This window comes from Saccoglossus kowalevskii, chromosome 6, assembly GCF_978046115.1.
Source record: "Saccoglossus kowalevskii chromosome 6, keSacKowa6.1, whole genome shotgun sequence".
In the NCBI taxonomy this organism is placed as follows: domain Eukaryota; kingdom Metazoa; phylum Hemichordata; class Enteropneusta; family Harrimaniidae; genus Saccoglossus; species Saccoglossus kowalevskii.
This window is the reverse complement of record NC_140646.1, coordinates 40861174-40888121: the sequence shown is the minus strand read 5'-3', so window position 1 is coordinate 40888121 and position 26948 is coordinate 40861174. Positions and strand designations below refer to the sequence as shown.

The window sequence follows — 26948 nt, the reverse complement described above, 5'->3', positions numbered from 1 at the left end:
AGCATCCCACACTGCCATCTTGAACAGTGCCACCTTATAGCATCCCACACTACCATCTTGAACAGTGTCACCTTGTGTTATAGCACCCCACACTGCCACCTTGAACAGTGCCACCTTATGTTATAGCACCCCACACTGCCATCTTGAACAGTGCCACCTTATGTTATAGCACTCCACACTGCCATCTTGAACAGTGCCACCTATGTTATAGCACCCCACACTGCCATCTTGAACAGTGCCACCTTATGTTATAGCACCCACACTGCCATCTTGAACAGTGCCACCTTATGTTATAGCATCCCACACTGCCATCTTGAACAGTGCCACCTTATGTTATAGCACCCACACTGCCATCTTGAACAGTGCCACCTTATGTTATAGCATCCCACACTGCCATCTTGAACAGTGCCACCTTATGTTATAGCACTCCACACTGCCATCTTGAACAGTGCCACCTATGTTATAGCACCCCACACTGCCATCTTGAACAGTGCCACCTTATGTTATAGCACCCACACTGCCATCTTGAACAGTGCCACCTTATGTTATAGCATCCCACACTGCCATCTTGAACAGTGCCACCTTATGTTATAGCATCCCACACTGGCATCTTGAACAGTGCCATCTTATGTTATAGCACCCCACACTGCCACCTTGAACAGTGCCATGGTATGTTATAGCACCCCACACAGCCATCTTGAACAGTGCCACCTTATGTTATAGCATCCCACACTGCCATATTGAACAGTGCCATGGTATGTTATAGCACCCCACACTGCCTCCTTATGTTATAGCACCCACACTGCCATCTTGAACAGTGCCACCTGATATTATAGCATCCCACACTGCCATCTTGAACAGTGCCACCTTATGTTATAGCACCCACACTGCCATCTTGAACAGTGCCACCTTATGTTATAGCACCCACACTGGCATCTTGAACAGTGCCACCTTATGTTATAGCACCCACACTGCCATCTTGAACAGTGCAACCTTATGTTATAGCACCCACACTGCCTTCTTGAACAGTGCCACCTTATGTTATAGCACTCACACTGCCATCTTGAACAGTGCCATCTGATGTTATAGCACCCACACTGCCATCTTGAACAGTGCCACCTGATGTTATAGCACCCCACACTGCCATCTTGAACAGTGCCACCTGATGTTATAGCATCCCACACTGCCATCTTGAACAGTGCCACCTTATGTTATAGCACTCCACACTGCCATCTTGAACAGTACCATCTTATGTTATAGCACCCCACACTGGCATCTTGAACAGTGCCACCTTATGTTATAGCACCCCACACTGCCACCTTGAACAGTGCCATGGTATGTTATAGCACCCCACACTGCCATCTTGAACAGTGCCACCTTATGTTATAGCACCCCACACTGCCACTTTGAACAGTGCAATGGTATGTTATAGCACCCCACACTGCCATCTTGAACAGTGCCACCTTATGTTATAGCACCCACACTGCCTTCTTGAACAGTGCCACCTTATGTTATAGCACTCACACTGCCATCTTGAACAGTGCCATCTGATGTTATAGCACCCACACTGCCATCTTGAACAGTGCCACCTGATGTTATAGCACCCCACACTGCCATCTTGAACAGTGCCACCTGATGTTATAGCATCCCACACTGCCATCTTGAACAGTGCCACCTTATGTTATAGCACTCCACACTGCCATCTTGAACAGTACCATCTTATGTTATAGCACCCCACACTGGCATCTTGAACAGTGCCACCTTATGTTATAGCACCCCACACTGCCACCTTGAACAGTGCCATGGTATGTTATAGCACCCCACACTGCCACCTTGAACAGTGCCATGGTATGTTATAGCACCCCACACTGCCACCTTGAACAGTGCCATGGTATGTTATAGCACCCCACACTGCCATCTTGAACAGTGCCACCTTATGTTATAGCACCCACACTGCCTTCTTGAACAGTGCCACCTTATGTTATAGCACTCACACTGCCATCTTGAACAGTGCCATCTGATGTTATAGCACCCACACTGCCATCTTGAACAGTGCCACCTGATGTTATAGCACCCCACACTGCCATCTTGAACAGTGCCACCTGATGTTATAGCATCCCACACTGCCATCTTGAACAGTGCCACCTTATGTTATAGCACTCCACACTGCCATCTTGAACAGTACCATCTTATGTTATAGCACCCCACACTGGCATCTTGAACAGTGCCACCTTATGTTATAGCACCCCACACTGCCATCTTGAACAGTGCCACCTTATGTTATAGCACCCCACACTGCCACTTTGAACAGTGCAATGGTATGTTATAGCACCCCACACTGCCATCTTGAACAGTGCCACCTTATGTTATAGCACCCCACACTGCCACCTTGAACAGTACCATGGTATGTTATAGCACCCCACACTGCCATCTTGAACAGTGCCACCTTATGTTATAGCACCCCACACTGCCACCTTGAACAGTGCCATGGTATGTTATAGCACCCCACACTGCCACCTTGAACAGTGCCATGGTATGTTATAGCACCCCACACTGCCACCTTGAACAGTGCCATGGTATGTTATAGCACCCCACACTGCCACCTTGAACAGTGCCATGGTATGTTATAGCACCCCACACTGCCACCTTGAACAGTGCCATGGTATGTTATAGCACCCCACACTGTCATCTTGAACAGTGCCACCTTATGTTATAGCACCCCACACTGCCACCTTGAACAGTGCCATGGTATGTTATAGCACCCCACACTGCCACCTTGAACAGTGCCATGGTATGTTATAGCACCCCACACTGTCATCTTGAACAGTGCCACCTTATGTTATAGCACCCCACACTGTCATCTTGAACAGTGCCACCTTATGTTATAGCACTCCACACTGCCATCTTGAACAGTGCCACCTTATGTTATAGCACCCACACTGCCATCTTGAACAGTGCCACCTTATGTTATAGCACCCCACACTGCTATCTTGCATCAGTACCCTATGCTTTCACTTTACCTGGAATAATGAGACTTTACTCAAAGTGTCCATATGTACATGTATAGCTAAATCTGTCTGCATTTTCACAGGAACTGCTTCCATTATTTCTTTCTCATCTGTAAATAAACACAGAAATATTATTAAAATAATTGTATGTGAATAATGTTTCAGTTTTATACTGCACTAGTTTATAACATGTAACATGGAATAATTACTATAATGATAATATTTAATGTTTTTTTTTTTCACATACATTCTTCATGTTTGCAGATAGTGAAGTTTGCTAAAAACAAAAGGTATAACATTTAGACTGTGGTTTTACCAATATTATGTTTAGGTATACTCTAACAATGATGCATGCCTATACTCAGTATTGATATTCATATTTGATAGGGATGTTATGTTATGTTTGTTTTAGTGTCACCACTGTAAACTGTTGTGTTTCCATCTGTAACCAGTTTTTTTTATTTTTACTTATTGACTCTTACACAATCCCCGGAGGGAAAGAAAATGGTCACAAAGTACAAGGAGAAATATATATATAAAAAAACAAAACAAAAACACAATGTACTAAATAACAAATACAATCACTAAATTACTAAATAATACAAAATTTCTAAAGTACAATCTAATATAAAATTACAAAATTGACAGTAACCAGTGTACCTGACCGGTTGTATCATTCCAGTCATGTTTAATAAATAGATGGTGGAAGACAGTTGTTAAGAACAAATAGGCAGCTCAATCAGTGCTTTCTATCATTTTGGTTGATGTATTTTGGCTGGCTTGTGGTGGTAGTATTTTGGCTGGCTTGTGGTGGTAGTATTTTGGCTGGCTTGTGGTGGTAGTATTTTGGCTGGCTTGTGGTGGTAGTATTTTGGCTGACTTGTGGCAGTAGTATTTTGGCTGGCTTGTGGAGGTAATATTTCGGCTGGCTTGAGGTGGTAGTATTTTGGCTGGCTTGTGGCGGTAGTGTTCTTAAAGTATGGAGATAAATACTTACTGTTGTAAATACTTACCAAGTAATTCTCCTCTTTCCCAGTTATACATATACCACATACGCACTCTTTTCTGCACACTTTCTGGTATTTTCCATGTATTCAATAGTCTCATAGTGTCATCCATTCTCCTTCGAAATGCTTCTGTGGTTGCCGTGGCATCACCAAGGATATCTCTCATCTGTAACCAAGCAACAATTACTACTGGGTATTTTTTAATTTAAATGGAATTCATGATGATTCATGATATAATTTTCAGCATAGAAGAATAAGGTTTTTGTTTGTTTGATAGTTATAAATTATTAGATGAGCAAAAATTTATGCTCATTTCACATCTACAATTCCTTTGTTTTTATAAATTAATAAATACCATGGGAGAATTATTATCAATTTTTATTATATATTTTGCTCAATTAAATTTGAGTTGCTAATAACATATTTATATGAACTGAATGACAATTAATGTATTTATTGTAAAAATTTGAAATAAAACTTGATTAAAACCAACAAAGCCTATCTGAATGTCACAGTAAGCTAGCAGCGTACACAAAATACATTAACCTATTGACCAACTTGACTCCGGTATGAAAAGCAATTTGTATTATATAGCTACCCTAGAGGGGGGACTGCATCAAATAGGCAGGGAATTACAACCTCTATTCACAATATGACGACATCAATGTATTCTTCCTCAAAAAGGGCACATTTAGTAAACAGCTGTGACAAATCAATACAAATTTTTGATGGCAAGAGTACAGCCAAGATCCCGCTTAAGGACTGTGCATGTAAGGATACGTAATTGAGAATTATCAAACATATGACTCCTACTTGACTTCCGTTATTTCAGTTGATCAAAATAAAGCGCTCTTACTGTGAACAGCTTAATGTTAGCTAGTAGGAATTTTTGTGATTCAGCGATTTTAAAGGCAAAATTAAGCGAAAGTTAAGGTAACAGGGTGTACTAAGATGAGTCCAAGTGAAATGCTTGCTGTTATGGTTACCCTTATTCACTAATTTACAAAAAAATTAAGTTTACATTATGTGTTAATTTTTATTATTAAATCACTTTTTACATTTTTTGAAAGTTTGTTATTCCACATGACTGGCAATTTGAATCAGAAGAAAAACTTAGGCTGTGCAAACTAGTTTTTTGAATTATGAACCTCAATTTCTCATTTTGGCCATTTTTTAAATTCAAACAAGAATAGGACTAAACAGGGAAGTCATTGTTTCTATGTTAACAGATTCATGTCCTCCACTTTTTATTATTTTTATGTCATTTATTTGATTGAACATTTCACAAGCATTTCTAGTGCTTTTTAATTTCTCCTATTTTTTATAGTAATACTGGTAAATGTTTAATATAGGGTTTCAACTGATTGCATATCTGCAAGCATTAAACACTGAAGTCGGAAATAATAAATCTGTATTTACACAAGTACTGATTCAAATATCTCAACCATCCAGGATGCGCAGTTGGGAGTTTAATTTCTTTTCTATCTGGTCCATTTGTGTCTAATTTCACCAATTAATGGTTCTCCATGCCAGAAACCACAAATAAAAAGGACAATTTGTAGATCTGTGGACTGAAAAATTCTACTTTTTATTCAAAATGAGTGAGGAAATTCCTTCCAAAAAATCTCCACTCTCTTAGAACCGATGTTGAATTTAGTCCCTTTTTCTCAAAGACAGGCATAACCCTTATTGCTAAAACTATTCCTAAGTAGTAGATTAGAAACATGGTTTATTGTCTGTAACAAGTCATCAACTCAGTTGTTGAGTGAATAAAACAGCATGTACACTTGATGCATCAATTCAGTAAGGCATTAGACCAATGAGACATCATTAACGCAATGACAGCCACAGGACAAGACATATGTTACTGCAGACACTAGTTATATACCAATCTTAATGTACAACAAGCTTACTTTAACATCAAAAGCAGCAGAGGGTTTTTTCCAGGTTATGGATTCAAGAGATAGCATTACATTTTATCCCTTAAGTGACTTGGGAATTCTTCCTAATTATTTTTATTAAGCCCAGAATACAGAATAACACAGACTTGCTTGGAATACAGTTTGTTGCACTCCCTTAATGATGCTTGAATCAAGGGTGATGCAAAAAAAGATTCCAGCTGAATATCCTGCAAATATTTTATCTTTTAGAATTAAGTTGTGAAAGATTTTAATTCATATTTTTAGCATTTTTTTTTAATAGCTAGCTTATTATTGTGTTTATTGAAAATAAATGCTGATGATATAGTCTTGCAACATCACTTTGAAAATGTTAGCAATTTCATACAGTGTGTTAGTGTACATCTTGTGTGAACGGATATAATGAAATAACAGTTATGCTACAACATTTTACCAGTTTATATCCATAGCAGAATATAATAAACAGACAATGTTACAAAATATACCCATCTTTTTTCTCCTATATCACAGCTTTCAGTAGATGTATAAAATACCATGTACATGTTGAGAAGCCAACAAGTCTGATTTTGTTATAAAATGCATTAGTTGCAATGAGTTCCTTATATCAATAAGAAACAGACAATCTATCAGATAACACACCTCCAAATAATACCAAGAAGGAAATTATGAATATAACAAGTGATTTTTGTCTGACTATACATGTATAATGGTTGTGCAATTAAGACTTGTAAATAATTTAGGCATATTGATTCACTATTTTAAAAAGTCACCCAATTTTAATATTTCACAATCTGAAGATTAGCTTTTTTTCATGATGAACACACACACACACACACACCTAAATTTAAAAATTTTAACAACGAATGTAAATTTTTGCTTACTTGCAGAATGATTACATTTAGTGTAAGTTTAATGAAATTGGTTTTGATAATATTTTTTCACATAATAAATAGAAATAGAAATAGTATAATATGTATTATACGTCACTCACAGCATGAATAACTAATTAATGCACTTGTATGTTCAATAAAAAATCATTAACAAAATCATACATGCCTGGGCACCCTGAATTTTTTTTGAGTGTTAATAAATGCAATAATTGTGAACAGAAAAAACAAGGAATTGCAAACAATTGCCCATAATGTAAATTTTACTATTAATTCACCTTGAGATTTTTAGTAAATTTCAAAATTTAGACTCGTGTGATTCATGTGATGTTGACAAATCTCACTTAACTCAGTTTATGCAATCTTTCTGGGCATCCACATAGAGATACATTGATAATCTCACTTTATAACTCGGTTTATGCAATCTTTTTGGGCATCCACATAGAGATACATTGATAATCTCACTTTATAAGTCGGTTTATGCAATCTTTCTGGGCATCCACATAGAGATACATTGATAATCTCACTTTATAACTCGGTTTATGCAATCTTTCTGGGCATCCACATAGAGATACATTTGATAGACATAAACACAAAATAAGATGTACAGAGATATTTAAGTTGTACTCCTTTATCTTATGGATCCTTAGTAACCATCATATTGGCATACTCACCTGGCCAATAATTGTGGCAAAAACGAAGATACCAATAATAAAATCCACATTCATGAAGAATATTTCAAAAGTTGTCACCGGATCAGGTAGAGCACCAATAGTAATAAGAGTCTTTGTTGCCCGGTAACAACATCTGATGTAACTATGGAAACAGAAGAAGACACACACTTTATTCCCCTATAAGTATGTAACAGATTCTCTTTTGACAGTATTAAAGACGAGACAGTGAGAAAATTAAGAATCCACTCCACTAAATTTGAAGGCCATTTATATAAATATCAATGAGATGGAACCCAACCGTATGCTCAATGTGTTTCTAGACTACTAGGTATCCATTGATGAGACAGTTTTTACCAACCCCCCGGTATACCTATAGTGATTGAATATATATGCGTACCCATAATTCCCTATGACAACCTAGGCCTTGTACCCATAATTCCCTATGACAACCTAGGACTTGCACCCATAATTCCCTACGACAACCTAGGACTTGTACCCATAATTCCCTATGACAACCTAGGCCTTGTACCCATAATTCCCTATGACAACCTAGGACTTGCACCTATAATTCCCTACGACAACCTAGGACTTGTACCCATAATTCCCTATGACAACCTATGCCTTTGTACCCATAATTCCCTGTGACAACCTAGGACTTGTACCCATAATTCCCTATGACAACCTAGGACTTGTACCCATAATTCCCTATGACAACCTAGGACTTGTACCCATAATTCCCTATGACAACCTAGGACTTGTACCCATAATTCCCTATGACAACCTAGGACTTGTACCCATAATTCCCTATGACAACCTTAGACTTGTACTAATAATTCCCTATGACAACCTAGGACTTGTACCCATAATTCCCTATGACAACCTAGGACTTGTACCCATAATTCCCTATACAACCTAGGACTTGTACCCATAATTCCCTATGACAACCTAGGACTTGTACACATAATTCCCTATGACAACCTAGGAGATATACCTATAATTCCCCATGACAATCTAAGACTTGTACTAATAATTCCCTATGACAACCTAGGAGATATACCCATAATTCCCCATGATAACCTAAGACTTGCACCCATAATTCCCTATGACAACCTAGGACTTGTACCCATTATTCCCTACGACAACCTAGGACTTGTACCCATAATTCCCTATGACAACCTAGGACTTGTACCCATAATTCCCTATGACAACCTAGGACTTGTACTCATAATTCCCTATGACAACCTAAGACTTGTACTAATAATTCCCTATGACAACCTAGGACTTGTACCCATAATTCCCTATGACAACCTAGGCCTTGTACCCATAATTCCCTATGACAACCTAGGACTTGTACCCATAATTCCCTATGACAACCTAGGACTTGTACACATACTTCCCTATGACAACCTAGGACTTGCACCTATAATTCCCTACAACAACCTAGGACTTGTACCCATAATTCCCTATGACAACCTAGGACTTGTACCCATAATTCCCTTTGACAACCCAGGACTTGTACCCATAATTCCCTATGACAACCTAGGACTTGTAACCATAATTAACTATGACAACCTAAGACTTGTACCCATAATTCCCTATGACAACCTAGGACTTGTACCCATAATTCCCTATGACAACCTAGGACTTGCACCCATAATTCCCTATGACAACCTAAGACTTGTACTTATAATTCCCTATGACAACCTAGGACTTGTACCCATAATTCCCTATGACAACCTAGGACTTGTACTCATAATTCCCTATACAACCTAGGACTTGTACCCATAATTCCCTATGACAACCTAGGACTTGTACACATAATTCCCTATGACAACCCAGGAGATATACCCATAATTCCCCATGACAACCTAAGACTTGTACTAATAATTCCTATGACAACCTAGGAGATATACCCATAATTCCCCATGATAACCTAAGACTTGTACCCATAATTCCCTGACAAACTAGGACTTGTACCCATAATTCCCTACGACAATCTAGGACTTGTACCCATAATTCCCTATGACAACCTAGGACTTGTACCCATAATTCCCTATGACAACCTAAGACTTGTACTAATAATTCCCTATGACAACCTAGGACTTGTACCCATAATTCCCTGACAACCTAGGACTTGTACCCATAATTCCCTACGACAACCTAGGACTTGTACCCATAATTCCCTACGACAACCTAGGACTTGTACCCATAATTCCCTATAACAACCTAGGACTTGTACCCATAATTCCCTATGACAACCTAAGACTTGTACTAATAATTCCCTATGACAACCTAGGACTTGTACCCATAATTCCCCATGATAACCTAGGACTTGTACCCATAATTCCCTATGACAACCTAGGACTTGTAACCATAATTCCCTATGACAACCTAAGACTTGTACCCATAATTCCCTATGACAACCTAGGACTTGTACCCATAATTCCTTATGACAACCTAGGACTTGTACCCATAATTCCCTATGACAACCTAAGACTTGTACTAATAATTCCCTATGACAACCTAGGACTTGTACCCATAATTCCCTATGACAACTTAGGACTTGTACCCATAATTCCCTATACAACCTAGGACTTGTACCCATAATTCCCTATGACAACCTAGGACTTGTACACATAATTCCCTATGACAACCCAGGAGATATACCCATAACTCCCCATGACAACCTAAGACTTGTACTAATAATTCCCCATGACAACCTAGGAGATATATACCCATAATTCCCCATGATAACCTAAGACTTGTACCCATAATTCCCTGACAACCTAGGACTTGTACCCATAATTCCCTACGACAACCTAGGACTTGTACCCATAATTCCCTATGACAACCTAGGACTTGTACCCATAATTCCCTATGACAACCTAAGACTTGTACTAATAATTCCCTATGACAACCTAGGACTTGTACCCATAATTCCCTATGACAACCTAAGACTTGTACCCATAATTCCCTACGACAACCTAGGACTTGTACCCATAATTCCCTACGACAACCTAGGACTTGTACCCATAATTCCCTATGACAACCTAGGACTTGTACCCATAATTCCCTATGACAACCTAAGACTTGTACTAATAATTCCCTATGACAACCTAGGACTTGTACCCATAATTCCCTATGACAACCTAGGACTTGTACCCATAATTCCCTATGACAACCTAGGACTTGTAACCATAATTCCCTATGACAACCTAAGACTTGTACCGATAATTCCCTATGACAACCTAGGACTTGTAACCATAATTCCCTATGACAACCTAGGACTTGTACCCATAATTCCCTATGACAACCTAAGACTTGTACTAATAATTCCCTATGACAACCTAGGACTTGTACCCATAATTCCCTATGACAACCTAGGACTTGTACCCATAATTCCCTATACAACCTAGGACTTGTACCCATAATTCCCTATGACAACCTAGGACTTGTACGCATAATTCCCTATGACAACCCAGGAGATATACCCATAATTCCCCATGACAACCTAAGACTTGTACTAATAATTCCCTATGACAACCTAGGAGATATACCCATAATTACCCATGATAACCTAAGACTTGTACCCATAATTCCCTGACAACCTAAGACTTGTACTAATAATTCCCTATGACAACCTAGGACTTGTACCCATAATTCCCTATGACAACCTAGGACTTGTACCCATAATTCCCTATGACAACCTAGGACTTGTAACCATAATTCCCTATGACAACCTAAGACTTGTACCCATAATTCCCTATGACAACCTAGGACTTGTACCCATAATTCCCTATGACAACCTAGGACTTGCACCCATAATTCCCTATGACAACCTAAGACTTGTACTTATAATTCCCTATGACAACCTAGGACTTGTACCCATAATTCCCTATGACAACCTAGGACTTGTACTCATAATTCCCTATACAACCTAGGACTTGTACCCATAATTCCTTATGACAACCTAGGACTTGTACACATAATTCCCTATGACAACCCAGGAGATATACCCATAATTCCCCATGACAACCTAAGACTTGTACTAATAATTCCCTATGACAACCTAGGAGATATACCCATAATTCCCCATGATAACCTAAGACTTGTACCCATAATTCCCTGACAACCTAGGACTTGTACCCATAATTCCCTACGACAATCTAGGACTTGTACCCATAATTCCCTATGACAACCTAGGACTTGTACCCATAATTCCCTATGACAACCTAAGACTTGTACTAATAATTCCCTATGACAACCTAGGACTTGTACCCATAATTCCCTATGACAACCTAAGACTTGTACCCATAATTCCCTATGACAACCTAGGACTTGTACCCATAATTCCCTACAACAACCTAGGACTTGTACCCATAATTCCCTATAACAACCTAGGACTTGTACCCATAATTCCCTATGACAACCTAAGACTTGTACTAATAATTCCCTATGACAACCTAGGACTTGTACCCATAATTCCCTATGACAACCTAGGACTTGTACCCATAATTCCCTATGACAACCTAGGACTTGTAACCATAATTCCCTATGACAACCTAAGACTTGTACCCATAATTCCCTATGACAACCTAGGACTTGTACCCATAATTCCTTATGACAACCTAGGACTTGTACCCATAATTCCCTATGACAACCTAAGACTTGTACTAATAATTCCCTATGACAACCTAGGACTTGTACCCATAATTCCCTATGACAACTTAGGACTTGTACCCATAATTCCCTATACAACCTAGGACTTGTACCCATAATTCCCTATGACAACCTAGGACTTGTACACATAATTCCCTATGACAACCCAGGAGATATACCCATAACTCCCCATGACAACCTAAGACTTGTACTAATAATTCCCCATGACAACCTAGGAGATATACCCATAATTCCCCATGATAACCTAAGACTTGTACCCATAATTCCCTGACAACCTAGGACTTGTACTAATAATTCCCTATGACAACCTAGGACTTGTACCCATAATTCCCTATGACAACCTAGGACTTGTACCCATAATTCCCTATGACAACCTAAGACTTGTACTAATAATTCCCTATGACAACCTAGGACTTGTACCCATAATTCCCTATGACAACCTAAGACTTGTACCCATAATTCCCTACGACAACCTAGGACTTGTACCCATAATTCCCTACTACAACCTAGGACTTGTACCCATAATTCCCTATGACAACCTAGGACTTGTACCCATAATTCCCTATGACAACCTAAGACTTGTACTAATAATTCCCTATGACAACCTAGGACTTGTACCCATAATTCCCTATGACAACCTAGGACTTGTACCCATAATTCCCTATGACAACCTAGGACTTGTAACCATAATTCCCTATGACAACCTAAGACTTGTACCGATAATTCCCTATGACAACCTAGGACTTGTAACCATAATTCCCTATGACAACCTAGGACTTGTACCCATAATTCCCTATGACAACCTAAGACTTGTACTAATAATTCCCTATGACAACCTAGGACTTGTACCCATAATTCCCTATGACAACCTAAGACTTGTACCCATAATTCCCTATACAACCTAGGACTTGTACCCATAATTCCCTATGACAACCTAGGACTTGTACGCATAATTCCCTATGACAACCCAGGAGATATACCCATAATTCCCCATGACAACCTAAGACTTGTACTAATAATTCCCTATGACAACCTAGGAGATATACCCATAATTACCCATGATAACCTAAGACTTGTACCCATAATTCCCTGACAACCTAGGACTTGTACCCATAATTCCCTACGACAACCTAGGACTTGTACCCATAATTCCCTATGACAACCTAGGACTTGTACCCATAATTCCCTATGACAACCTAAGACTTGTACTAATAATTCCCTATGACAACCTAGGACTTGTACCCATAATTCCCTATGACAACCTAAGACTTGTACCCATAATTCCCTACGACAACCTAGGACTTGTACCCATAATTCCCTACGACAACCTAGGACTTGTACCCATAATTCCCTATGACAACCTAGGACTTGTACCCATAATTCCCTATGACAACCTAAGACTTGTACTAATAATTCCCTATGACAACCTAGGACTTGTACCCATAATTCCCTATGACAACCTAGGACTTCTACCCATAATTCCCTATGACAACCTAGGACTTGTAACCATAATTCCCTATGACAACCTAAGACTTGTACCGATAATTCCCTATGACAACCTAGGACTTGTAACCATAATTCCCTATGACAACCTAGGACTTGTACCCATAATTCCCTATGACAACCTAAGACTTGTACTAATAATTCCCTATGACAACCTAGGACTTGTACCCATAATTCCCTATGACAACCTAGGACTTGTACCCATAATTCCCTATACAACCTAGGACTTGTACCCATAATTCCCTATGACAACCTAGGAGATATACCCATAATTCCCCATGATAACCTAAGACTTGTACCCATAATTTCCTATGACAACCTAGGAGATATACCCATAATTCCCCATGATAACCTAAGACTTGTACCCATAATTCCCTATGACAACCTAGGACTTGTACTCATAATTCCCTATGACAACCTAGGAGATATACCCATAATTCCCCATGACAACCTAAGACTTGTACTAATAATTCCCTATGACAACCTAGGAGATATAACCATAATTCCCCATGATAACCTAAGACTTGTACCCATAATTTCCTATGACAACCTAGGACTTGTACCCATAATTCCCTACGACAACCTAGGACTTGTACCCATAATTCCCTATGACAACCTAGGACTTGTACTCATAATTCCCTATGACAACCTAAGACTTGTACTAATAATTCCCTATGACAACCTAGGACTTGTACCCATAATTCCCTATGACAACCTAGGACTTGTACCCATAATTCCCTATGACAACCTAGGACTTGCACCTATAATTCGCTACAACAACCTAGGACTTGTACCCATAATTCCCTATAACAACCTAGGACTTGTACCCATAATTCCCTATGACAACCTAGGACTTGTACCAATAATTCCCTATGACAACCTAGGACTTGTAACCATAATTCCCTATGACAACCTAAGACTTGTACCCATAATTCCCTATGACAACCTAGGACTTGTAACCATAATTCCCTATGACAACCTAAGACTTGTACCCATAATTTCTATGACAACCTAGGACTTGTACCCATAATTCCCTATGACAACCTAGGACTTGTACCCATAATTCCCTATGACAACCTAAGACTTGTACTAATAATTCCCTATGACAACCTAGGACTTGTACCCATAATTCCCTATGAAAACCTAAGACTTGTACTAATAATTCCCTATGACAACCTAGGACTTGTACCCATAATTCCCTATGACAACCTAGGACTTGTACCCATAATTCCCTTTACAACCTAGGACTTGTACCCATAATTCCCTATGACAACCTAGGACTTGTACCCATAATTCCCTATGACAACCTAAGACTTGTACTAATGATTCCCTATGACAACCTAGGACTTGTACCCATAATTCCCTATGACAACCTAGGACTTGTACCCATAAGTCCCTATACAACCTAGGACTTGTACCCATAATTCCCTATGACAACCTAGGAGATATACCCATAATTCCCCATGACAACCTAAGACTTGTACTAATAATTCCCTATGACAACCTAGGAGATATACCCATAATTCCCCATGATAACCTAAGACTTGTACCCATAATTCCCTATGACAACCTAGGACTTGTACCCATAATTCCCTACGACAACCTAGGACTTGTACCCATAATTCCCTATGACAACCTAGGACTTGTACCCATAATTCCCTATGACAACCTAAGACTTGTACTAATAATTCCCTATGACAACCTAGGACTTGTACCCATAATTCCCTATGACAACCTAAACTTGTACCCATAATTCCCTATGACAACCTAGGACTTGTACCCATAATTCCCTATGACAACCTATGACTTGTACCCATAATTCCCTATGACAACCTAGGACTTGTACACATACTTCCCTATGACAACCTAGGACTTGTACCCATAATTCCCTATGATAACCTAGGACTTGTACCCATAATTCCCTATGACAACCTAGGACTTGTACCCATAATTCCCTATGACAACCTAAGACTTGTACCCATAATTCCCTATGACAACCTAGGACTTGTACCCATAATTCCCAATGACAACCTAGGACTTGTACCCATAATTCCCTATGACAACCTAAGACTTGTACCCATAATTCCCTATGACAACCTAGGACTTGTACCCACAATTCCCTATGACAGCCTAGGACTTGTACCCATAATTCCCTATGACAACCTAAGACTTGTACCCATAATTCCCTATGACAACCTAGGACTTGTACTCATAATTCCCTACGACAACCTAGGACTTGTACCCATAATTCCCTATGACAACCTAGGACTTGTACTCATAATTCCCTATGACAACCTAAGACTTGTACCCATAATTCCCTATGACAACCTAGGACTTGTACCCATAATTCCCTAAGATAACCTAGGACTTGTACCCATAATTCCCTACGGCAACCTAGGACTTGTACCCATAATTCCCTATGACAACCTAGGACTTGTACCCATAATTCCCTATGACAACCTAGGACTTTTACTCATAATTCCATATGACAAACTAGGGCTTGTACCCATAATTCCCTATGACAACCTAGGACTTGTACCCATAATTCCCTATGACAAACTAGGACTTGTACCCATAATTCCCTATGATAACCTAGGGCTTGTACCCATAATTCCCTATGACAAACTAGGGCTTGTACCCATAATTCCCTATGACAACCTAGGACTTGTACCCATAATTCCCTATGACAACCTAAGACTTGTACCTATAATTCCCTATGACAACCTAAGACTTGTACCCATAATTCCCTATGACAACCTAGGACTTGTACCCATAATTCCCTATGACAACCTAGGACTTGTACCCATAATTCCCTATGACAAACTAGGACTTGTACCCATAATTCCCTATGACAACCTAGGACTTGTACCCATAATTCCTTTGAAACACAGTTTAATCTACAGGCAAATAAAGCAGAACAGATGATGAACATTTCACATTGTTGTCATTATTCCAGTACCTGTTTCCTTCTCCATTCCATACCCATCCATTAGATCCAATTCCTTCCCATACTGACACCGCATAATAACAACAGGTATTGAGATGTATCATGTACAACATGTAACCAATGGTGCGAACAACTCTGAAAACAGATAAATACAGATATACAGTACTCATTTCACTTGAAGCCTGCTATCGTCTGCTTTTCAATCGCTCATTTTCCACTCGCCTTTGTGACAGCTTGTTTAAATCGACAGGAGAGTTTCTGGTTTAAGTATCGCCCTGTTTTCCCACTCAAGTAAGTCTAGGGATACATTGATTTATAGTTTGCTATGCTTATAATTGTCATTTTTAATAAAACTTGACGTACTGCCTCCAAAATGTATTAAGACAAGCCATGCATGGCACAATCCCTGTTAGTTATCAAATTTAAGATATATAGTTTTCTTTTATAGTAATATAGTTTGAACATAAACATGTCAGGGATAGCTAATGCTTGATTATGATGATTTTTCAACATTAAAATTATTGACATTCAGTCATCTTGTATCTGATTATCAAACAAGTACTTGTCCATATTAAGAGATATTGGTCTGGAACAGCAATAATTAAAAGACAAGCAGCCTATCGGCTGAGATAGCTCCGCTGTTAGCAAGGCACATTTCAATTAAAGAACTGAAGACATCATTAGAAAATGAACAATATGAATAGTATCAAAGCAATCGGACTTACCGTTTTTAACAAGAAGTCGAAAATATCACTTTTTACCAAAAATTACAAAAATATTCACCAAAATAAATTAATTAGAGAATTGAAGATATCATCACAAAACGAACAAATCTGAGAGAGGTCCACATGTAGTACCTATATATGTAATATCAAAGCAATCGGACTTACAGTTTTCAACAAGAAGTCGAAAATATCACTTTTACCAAAAATGACAAAAATATTCAACAAAATTAGAGAATTGAAGATATCATCACAAAATGAACAAATCTGAGAGAGGTCCACATGTAGTACCTATATATGTAATATCAAAGCAATCAGACTTGCGGTTTTTAACAAGAAGTCAAAAATATCACTTTTTACCAAAAATGACAAAAATATTCACCAAAATTAGAGAATTGAAGATATCATCACGAAATAAACAAATCTGAGAGAGGTCCACATGTAGTACCTATATATGTAGTATCAAAGCAATTGGACTTGCGGTTTTTAACAAGAAGTCGAAAATATCACTTTTCACCAAAAAATGACAAAAATATTCACCAAAATTAGAGAATTAAAGATATCATTACAAAATGAACAAATCTGAGAGAGGTCCACATGTAGTACCTATATATGTAATATCAAAGCATTTGCACTTGCGGTTTTTAACAAGAAGTCGAAAATATCAGTTTTTACCGAAAATGACAAAAATATTCACCAAAATTAGAGAATTAAAGATATCATTACAAAATGAACAAATCTGAGAGAGGTCCACATGTAGTACCTATATATGTGATATAAAAGCAATTGCACTTGCGGTTTTTAACAAGAAGTCGAAAATATCAGTTTTTACCAAAAATATTCACCAAAATTAGAGAATTGAAGATATCATCACGAAATGAACAAATCTGAGAGAGGTCCACATGTAGTACCTATATATGTAGTATCAAAGCAATTGGACTTGCGGTTTTTAACAGGAAGTCGAAAATATCAGTTTTTACCAAAAATGACAAAAATATTCACCAAAATTAAAGAATTAAAGATATCATTACAAAATTAACAAATCTGAGAGAGGTCCACATGTAGTACCTATATATGTAATATCAAAGCAATTGCACTAGCGGTTTTTAACAAGAAGTCGAAAATATCAGTTTTTACCAAAAATGACAAAAATATTCACCAAAATTAGAGAATTAAAGATATCAACATGAAATGAATAAACCTAAGAGAGGTCTACCCAAGGTACATATACACCAAGTATCAAAGCATTTAGGCTTGTAGTTTTCAAGAAGAAGTCGAAAAAGTAAAACATTGACACGGACGACGGACGACGACGGACAATCACTCATATGATAAGCTCCTCTCGACAAAGTCGACAGCGGAGCTAAAAATGACCACTCAACTCATGAGAGTTATAATTACCTGAACAACCAAGCTGTCTTGGAAGCCTTCTCAAACTTACTCAACTCATGAGAGTTAAAATTACCTGAACAACCAAGCTGTCTTGGAAGCATTCTCAAACTTACTCAACTCATAAGAGTTATAATTACCTGAACAACCAAGCTGTCTTGGAAGCCTTCTCAAACTTACTCAACTCATGAGAGTTATCATCACTTGAACAGCCAAGCTGTCTTGGAAGCATTCTCAAACTTACTCAACTCATGAGAGTTAAAATTACCTGAACAACCAAGCTGTCTTGGAAGCATTCTCAAACTTACTCAACTCATAAGAGTTATAATTACCTGAACAACCAAGCTGTCTTGGAAGCATTCTCAAACTTACTCAACTCATGAGAGTTATAATTACCTGAACAACCAAGCTGTCTTGGAAGCCTTCTCAAACTTACTCAACTCATAAGAGTTATAATTACCTGAACAACCAAGCTGTCTTGGAAGCCTTCTCAAACTTACTCAACTCATGAGAGTTATCATCACTTGAACCGCCAAGCTGTCTTGGAAGCATTCTCAAACTTACTCAACTCATAAGAGTTATATTACCTGAACCGCCAAGTTGTCTTAGAAGCATTCTCAAACTTACTCAACTCATAAGAGTTATAATTACCTGAACAACCAAGCTGTCTTGGAAGCCTTCTCAAACTTACTCAACTCATGAGAGTTATAATTACCTGAACAGCCAAGCTGTCTTGGAAGCATTCTCAAACTTCTCCGAAAACTCAAAAAATGCATGTACCTGTTGAGAATAAAATTATTTACATTAAAAAAAATGTGATTTTAAACAAATCACTTTTGCACTATTAGTAATAGATACACTTTAAGTGACATAGGTGTGATACCATGTGATTCCAATATTATAGCAAATATGATAAGAAAAGGAAAAAAATGTATGTTTCCCCTATCATTGAAATTTGAAAATGAGCTGCCTAGGTATATTATCATTTTACCCTTGTAATTTCATATTTTTTCTAAAATAAATTTTTCAGGCGCACATTTTTTAGCAGGTGCTTGGAAATGAGAAACTGCAAATTCATTTTCCTGGCCTAATATTGCTAATATTCAACATTAGCAAAATACCCTAGTAAAAACATTTCAACTGAGTTAATTTAAAACCTGAAACATTATAAAGAAATTCAAAGCATATCTCTGTAAGCCAAATGTTTGGTTGTCAATTAAAACTATGTTAGCTGAATGGTTTGTTATCTCAAATATGAGGTACATTTTCAAAATAAAGAAGACATTCAAACGAGTCCATATGGCATTTTATAGATGGATGAATTCTGTTGTATTCACTACTACATGTATAATAACGTCATCTTTCAACCCACTGAGTATACATGTAGTAACATGTAGTGCTACATATACTCACAATGTCCCGTAGTTAATACAAATATACAATGTATACAAACTAAATACAGAATTCTGTGGTAATCAGGGCAGTATATGCAATGACTACAAATATTCTGATCAAAAGTGAAAACAAATGTTTGGAATTTTATGATCATCACATTCTGACAATGAACATTTTTTGTGCTCGGCGACAGTTACGAACATTGACAGTTTTTGTTGTCTCGCGCCTGACTTTTTTCCACAGAGACCATATTCCAGCTTCTGCTATATGGCCACCTTCCTAACAAAATGGCAATTTAATGTGCTACCCTGGTGTTAACTAGGCATGGTGAAACACAAGCACCTGTGAACCTTAACCAAGGTTCCCCCCAAAGTCGTATTCATCAGCAAAAAATTATCTTGGCAAAAGGGTTTAGCCTTCCTATTGAGACTATAGGGTAGTGGCCGACAATATATAATGTTCATCCCAACGAAGGAATTCTATATGACGCATACTTTCACATGTAAAATATATTTATCAACATGGAATTATGGAATGTTAGGCGCTAATCACAGGGACATGGTAACTATAGTAACAATGTGGAAAATGTAAATCACAACAGCTTTCATATTCATGATATCATATACATGTATTTTCAAATATTTTAAGTAAAAAGATTCTGGATTTCAAAGAATCAATCACAGCGAATATAAAAAAATTGGCAAGATTTCTGGAAATTCTTGTGTGAAAAGTGTGTTAGCCTTGTCAATCCTTGCAAGTACATGGAAACGCAATTAGCATAACAGAAATAAAAGCTGTAGGTGTGTCAGAAACAGTGAATAACTTTAGGGTCATAAACAATAATTGGTCTCAAAAAAAGTCTATACCATGAGGTATGGTATACCTTTGGGAGCAAATTTACATGTTCCCAGCTTTATGTTTAGAAGCCAATATTAATGATACAGTCAGCATGTATTACAGCATAGACCTTAGAGAAGAGAGATGGGCAATAACAGAATTTATATTGTATGGTGTACTTTTGTCTAAGTATATGTCTTAGTTTCCTATCACACCTCTAGGGGCTATGATTACAGGGATTAATGCTTCAATAAATGACACAAGACACAAGGTTTTGGCAAAAGTGGAAGGGGGAGCGAATTGCAGACGCAGGCGTCGCAGCGAACAGCTCCATGATGCGACTCGCCTGTGAATTGCATCATGACGCTGAGCGCGTGGTACCTGGTTGCAACCTTCCACCAGCAGAGACTGTACAGGCGGGCGTCATGGCTGGCGTCCCCCTGGCGGGAGCCTGCAGATACACTCACAACCCCAGGAGGATGGACAGCGTGGGTACCCGTGTAAAGTCTGCTTGGTCTGTGGTGGAAACCCCCTTACCAGTTTATTGCTAAGGTTGTTCATGAGCAGATAAACATGAGTTACACTTGAGTGAGAGCGGTAATGGTATAGAAATTGGTTATATAGAGACCTTTGCATGAATGGGTGGGTGGGAGGTCTGCTGAGACGATGTGTATCGTACGGTGCGGCAAAACGAACTGATGCTTGAAGAGGATGCGAGCACAGATAAGCAAATGAACAGTCTGGCGTTAATTAATGTAAATCCGACTGAAGGACGAAATGTGAGCAAATATTGCATGAAGTACAATGTGGCATGGGAGGTGTCAAATATGAAAGGGGGATGCCAGCTTGGTCAATGCATGTCATAATTGAGCATTAACACAGATTATAAATTATATTCATAATCATACTATAAACAGTATTTATATTTAATGTCACCAAGGCAAAGACATTCAACAAAGCTGCATCCGTGGCTTATTAAAATCCAAAAATGAGATTTTTGTGCAAGGACAGCAAAACGAATTACAAATAGTGTACATTATCCAATGATAGATATAATACTCCTATGTTGAAATGTTAAATCCATTATCAAATAAACACACACAATTGTAGATGTTAAAGGCACAAGCTGCATTTCACTAATTTATTTGTTTTGTGATACCAAACACATATAATAACCAAAGAACTAGAAAATTCATTTTTGTTGATCAAAAATTCATTTTCCGTGATGTACATTCATTTTGTACAACAAAGATCGGTCACTTTGCCTAGGAATTACACAGAATTATTAAGAATGAAGATTTTATTTTCATGTTAAGGTTTTGGTGCATATTTTTAGTTGCTTAACTCATTGCATACTCATTGCCTATTAAAGTCTTTATTAATTTCATTAAATATAACTCATTACTTTACTCATTACCTAACTTAAGTTAAGTTAATGCTTAATTTATGGCATCACTTTGATTACTACCACTATTGTTTAAGTTAGATATTTGTCCATAATAATCATGCATAACCATAACTTATCGCATAACTAATTACATACCTCATCATTTAACTCACTGCATAACTCATCGTTTAACTCACTGCATATCTCATTGCATAACTAATTACATAACTCATTGTTTAATTCATTGCATAACTCATTCCATACTTCATTGCATAACTCATCTTTTAACTCATTGCATACCTCATTGCATACAAAATGTACCTCATTGCATACCTCATTGCATAACTCACTGCGTAACTCATTGTTTAACTCATCGTTTAACTCACTGCATAATTTATTGCATAACTCATCGTTTAACTCACTGCGTAACTCATTGTTTAACTCATTGCATAACTCATCGTTTAACTCACTGCATAATTTATTGCATAACTCATTGTTTAACTCACTGTGTAACTCATTGTTCAATTCACTGCATAACTCATTGTTTAACTCACTGTGTAACTCATTGCATAACTCATCGTTTAACTCACTGCATAATTTATTGCATAACTCATTGTTTATCTCACTGCATAACTCATTGTTTAACTCATTGCATAACTCATTGTTTAACTCATTGCATAACTCATCGTTTAACTCACTGCGTAACTCATTGTTCAATTCTCTGCATAACTCATTGTTTAACTTACTGCATAAATAAATGTACCTCACACAAAATCTATGCTCTAATCATGCATGGTGCTGAATGATGTAAAATATGTATGCTGTCGGTATGTTAAGAAAACTACAATGCACTTACTTTTAGTAACCTAGGTAGTCTCAGATAGGTACTGTAACCATACACACCCACTTTGAAATACAATAAATCCAGTGGTAATAAACTCAGCACATCAAACTACAAAAAAAAAAAAAAAAGAAATTGCGTAAATTTTTATGAAGTTTATGTCAGTGACAAAAAGAAATAAAACTGTTATTGTCATGAGAACAAGATTTCTGTAAAACCTCTCTAGTTTGTAACTGTCAATATTAAAGCCAGCACTCATCAATGTTCATTTAACATTTTCATTATTTTTCTGGACAAGGTTTCCCTCATAATAATTATATTTTAATTAGATGCACATAAGCAAAATATAATTTGAAATGTCCCAATTACGTTCTAAATAGCTAGAAAATAGCTGGTGATAGAATGAGACCACCTGTAGAATTACCAACAATATACATATACACATCATAAACTTTTCGATTGCATCCCTCAATAAGTGGTAACATTGATTGATCCTAACTGTTGATTTGCGTTAACAGAATAACAAACAAAAGTTGGCAGAACGAACTCAATGCTTTGAATTCAAATACTAAATGGATGGGTAATGTAATGGATATATGGTTTATACATTGGCAGTATATGTAGACTAGATGGATGGGTTATGTAATAGATATATGATTTATACATTGGCAGTATATGCAGACTAGATGGATAGGTTATGTAATAGATATATGGTTTATACATTGGCAGTATATGCAGACTAGATGGATGGGTTATGTAATAGATATATGGTTTATACATTGGCAGTATATGCAGACTAGATGGATGGGTTATGTAACAGATATATGGTTTAAACATTGGCAGTATATGCAGACTAGATGGATGGGTTATGTAATAGATATATGGTTTATACATTGGCAGTATATGTAGACTAGATGGATGGATTATGTAATAGATATATGATTTATACATTGGCAGTATATGTAGACTAGATGGATGGGTTATGTAATAGATATATGGTTTATACATTGACAGTATATGTAGTATATGGTTTATACGTTGGCAGTATATGTAGACTAGATGGATGGATTATGTAATAGATATATGATTTATACATTGGCAGTATATGTAGACTAGATGGATGGATTATGTAATAGATATATGATTTATACATTGGCAGTATATGTAGACTAGATGGATGGGTTATGTAATAGATATATGATTTATACATTGGCAGTATATGCAGACTAGATGGATGGGTAATGTAATAGATATATGGTTTATACATTGGCAGTATATGCAGACTAGATGGATGGGTAATGTAATAGATATATGGTTTATACATTGGCAGTATATGTAGACTAGATGGATGGGTAATGTAATAGATATATGGTTTATACATTGGCAGTATATGTAGACTAAATGGATGGGTAATGTAATGGATATATGGTTTATACATTGGCAGTATATGTAGACTAAATGGATGGGTAATGTAATAGATATATGATTTATACATTGGCAGTATATGTAGACTAGATGGATGGGTTATGTAATAGATATATGGTTTATACATTGGCAGTATATGTAGACTAGATGGATGGGTAATGTAATGGATATATGGTTTATACATTGGCAGTATATGTAGACTAAATGGATGGGTAATGTAATGGATATATGGTTTATACATTGACAGTATATGCAGACTAGATGGATGGGTTATGTAATTGATATATGGTTTATACATTGACAGTATATGTAGACTAAATGGATGGGTAATGTAATGGATATATGGTTTATACATTGGCAGTATATGTAGACTAGATGGATGGGTAATGTAATGGATATATGGTTTATACATTGGCAGTATATGTAGACTAGATGGATGGGTTATGTAATAGATATATGATTTATACATTGGCAGTATATGTAGACTAGATGGATGGGTTATGTAATAGATATATGATTTATACATTGGCAGTATATGTAGACTAGATGGATGGGTTATGTAATAGATATATGGTTTATACATTGGCAGTATATGTAGACTAGATGGATGGGTTATGTAATAGATATATGATTTATACATTGGCAGTATATGTAGACTAGATGGATGGGTTATGTAATAGATATATGGTTTATACATTGGCAGTATATGTAGACTAAATGGATGGGTAATGTAATGGATATATGGTTTATACATTGGCAGTATATGTAGACTAAATGGATGGGTAATGTAATAGATATATGATTTATACATTGGCAGTATATGTAGACTAAATGGATGGGTAATGTAATGGATATATGGTTTATACATTGACAGTATATGCAGACTAGATGGATGGGTTATGTAATTGATATATGGTTTATACATTGGCAGTATATGTAGACTAGATGGATGGGTAATGTAATGGATATATGGTTTATACATTGGCAGTATATGTAGACTAAATGGATGGGTAATGTAATGGATATATGGTTTATACATTGACAGTATATGCAGACTAGATGGATGGGTTATGTAATTGATATATGGTTTATACATTGACAGTATATGTAGACTAAATGGATGGGTAATGTAATGGATATATGGTTTATACATTGGCAGTATATGTAGACTAGATGGATGGGTAATGTAATAGATATATGGTTTATACATTGGCAGTATATGTAGACTAGATGGATGGGTAATGTAATGGATATATGGTTTATACATTGGCAGTATATGTAGACTAGATGGATGGGTAATGTAATGGATATATGGTTTATACATTGGCAGTATATGTAGACTAAATGGATGGGTAATGTAATGGATATATGGTTTATACATTGACAGTATATGCAGACTAGATGGATGGGTTATGTAATTGATATATGGTTTATACATTGACAGTATATGTAGACTAAATGGATGGGTAATGTAATGGATATATGGTTTATACATTGGCAGTATATGTAGACTAGATGGATGGGTAATGTAATGGATATATGGTTTATACATTGGCAGTATATGTAGACTAGATGGATGGGTTATGTAATAGATATATGATTTATACATTGGCAGTATATGTAGACTAGATGGATGGGTTATGTAATAGATATATGATTTATACATTGGCAGTATATGTAGACTAGATGGATGGGTTATGTAATAGATATATGGTTTATACATTGGCAGTATATGTAGACTAGATGGATGGGTTATGTAATAGATATATGATTTATACATTGGCAGTATATGTAGACTAGATGGATGGGTTATGTAATAGATATATGGTTTATACATTGGCAGTATATGTAGACTAAATGGATGGGTAATGTAATGGATATATGGTTTATACATTGGCAGCATATGTAGACTAGATGGATGGTTATGTAATAGATATATGGTTTATACATTGGCAGTATATGTAGACTAGATGGATGGGTTATGTAATAGATATATGATTTATACATTGGCAGTATATGTAGACTAGATGGATGGGTTATGTAATAGATATATGGTTTATACATTGGCAGTATATGTAGACTAGATGGATGGGTTATGTAATAGATATATGATTTATACATTGGCAGTATATGTAGACTAGATGGATGGGTTATGTAATAGATATATGGTTTATACATTGGCAGTACATGTAGACTAGATGGATGGGTTATGTAATAGATATATGGTTTATACATTGGCAGTATATGTAGACTAGATGGATGGGTTATGTAATAGATATATGATTTATACATTGGCAGTATATGTAGACTAGATGGATGGGTTATGT

At 36.9% G+C, this 26948-nt stretch overlaps 1 protein-coding gene across 1 annotated transcript in view; it reads right to left on the bottom strand.

Annotated features, from left to right (window-relative positions):
* LOC100378354 (uncharacterized) overlaps positions 1-26948 on the bottom strand; it is an 88024-nt gene that overhangs the window by 9468 nt on the left and 51608 nt on the right. Inside the window, exons 9-14 of the mRNA XM_085500550.1 lie at positions 23212-23307; positions 19452-19516; positions 16638-16760; positions 7496-7637; positions 4022-4181; positions 3021-3118 (exon numbers count right to left, since the gene is read on the bottom strand). Coding sequence (XP_085356676.1) covers positions 3021-3118; positions 4022-4181; positions 7496-7637; positions 16638-16760; positions 19452-19516; positions 23212-23307 — 684 coding nt within the window. The remainder of the gene's footprint in view (positions 1-3020; positions 3119-4021; positions 4182-7495; positions 7638-16637; positions 16761-19451; positions 19517-23211; positions 23308-26948) is intronic.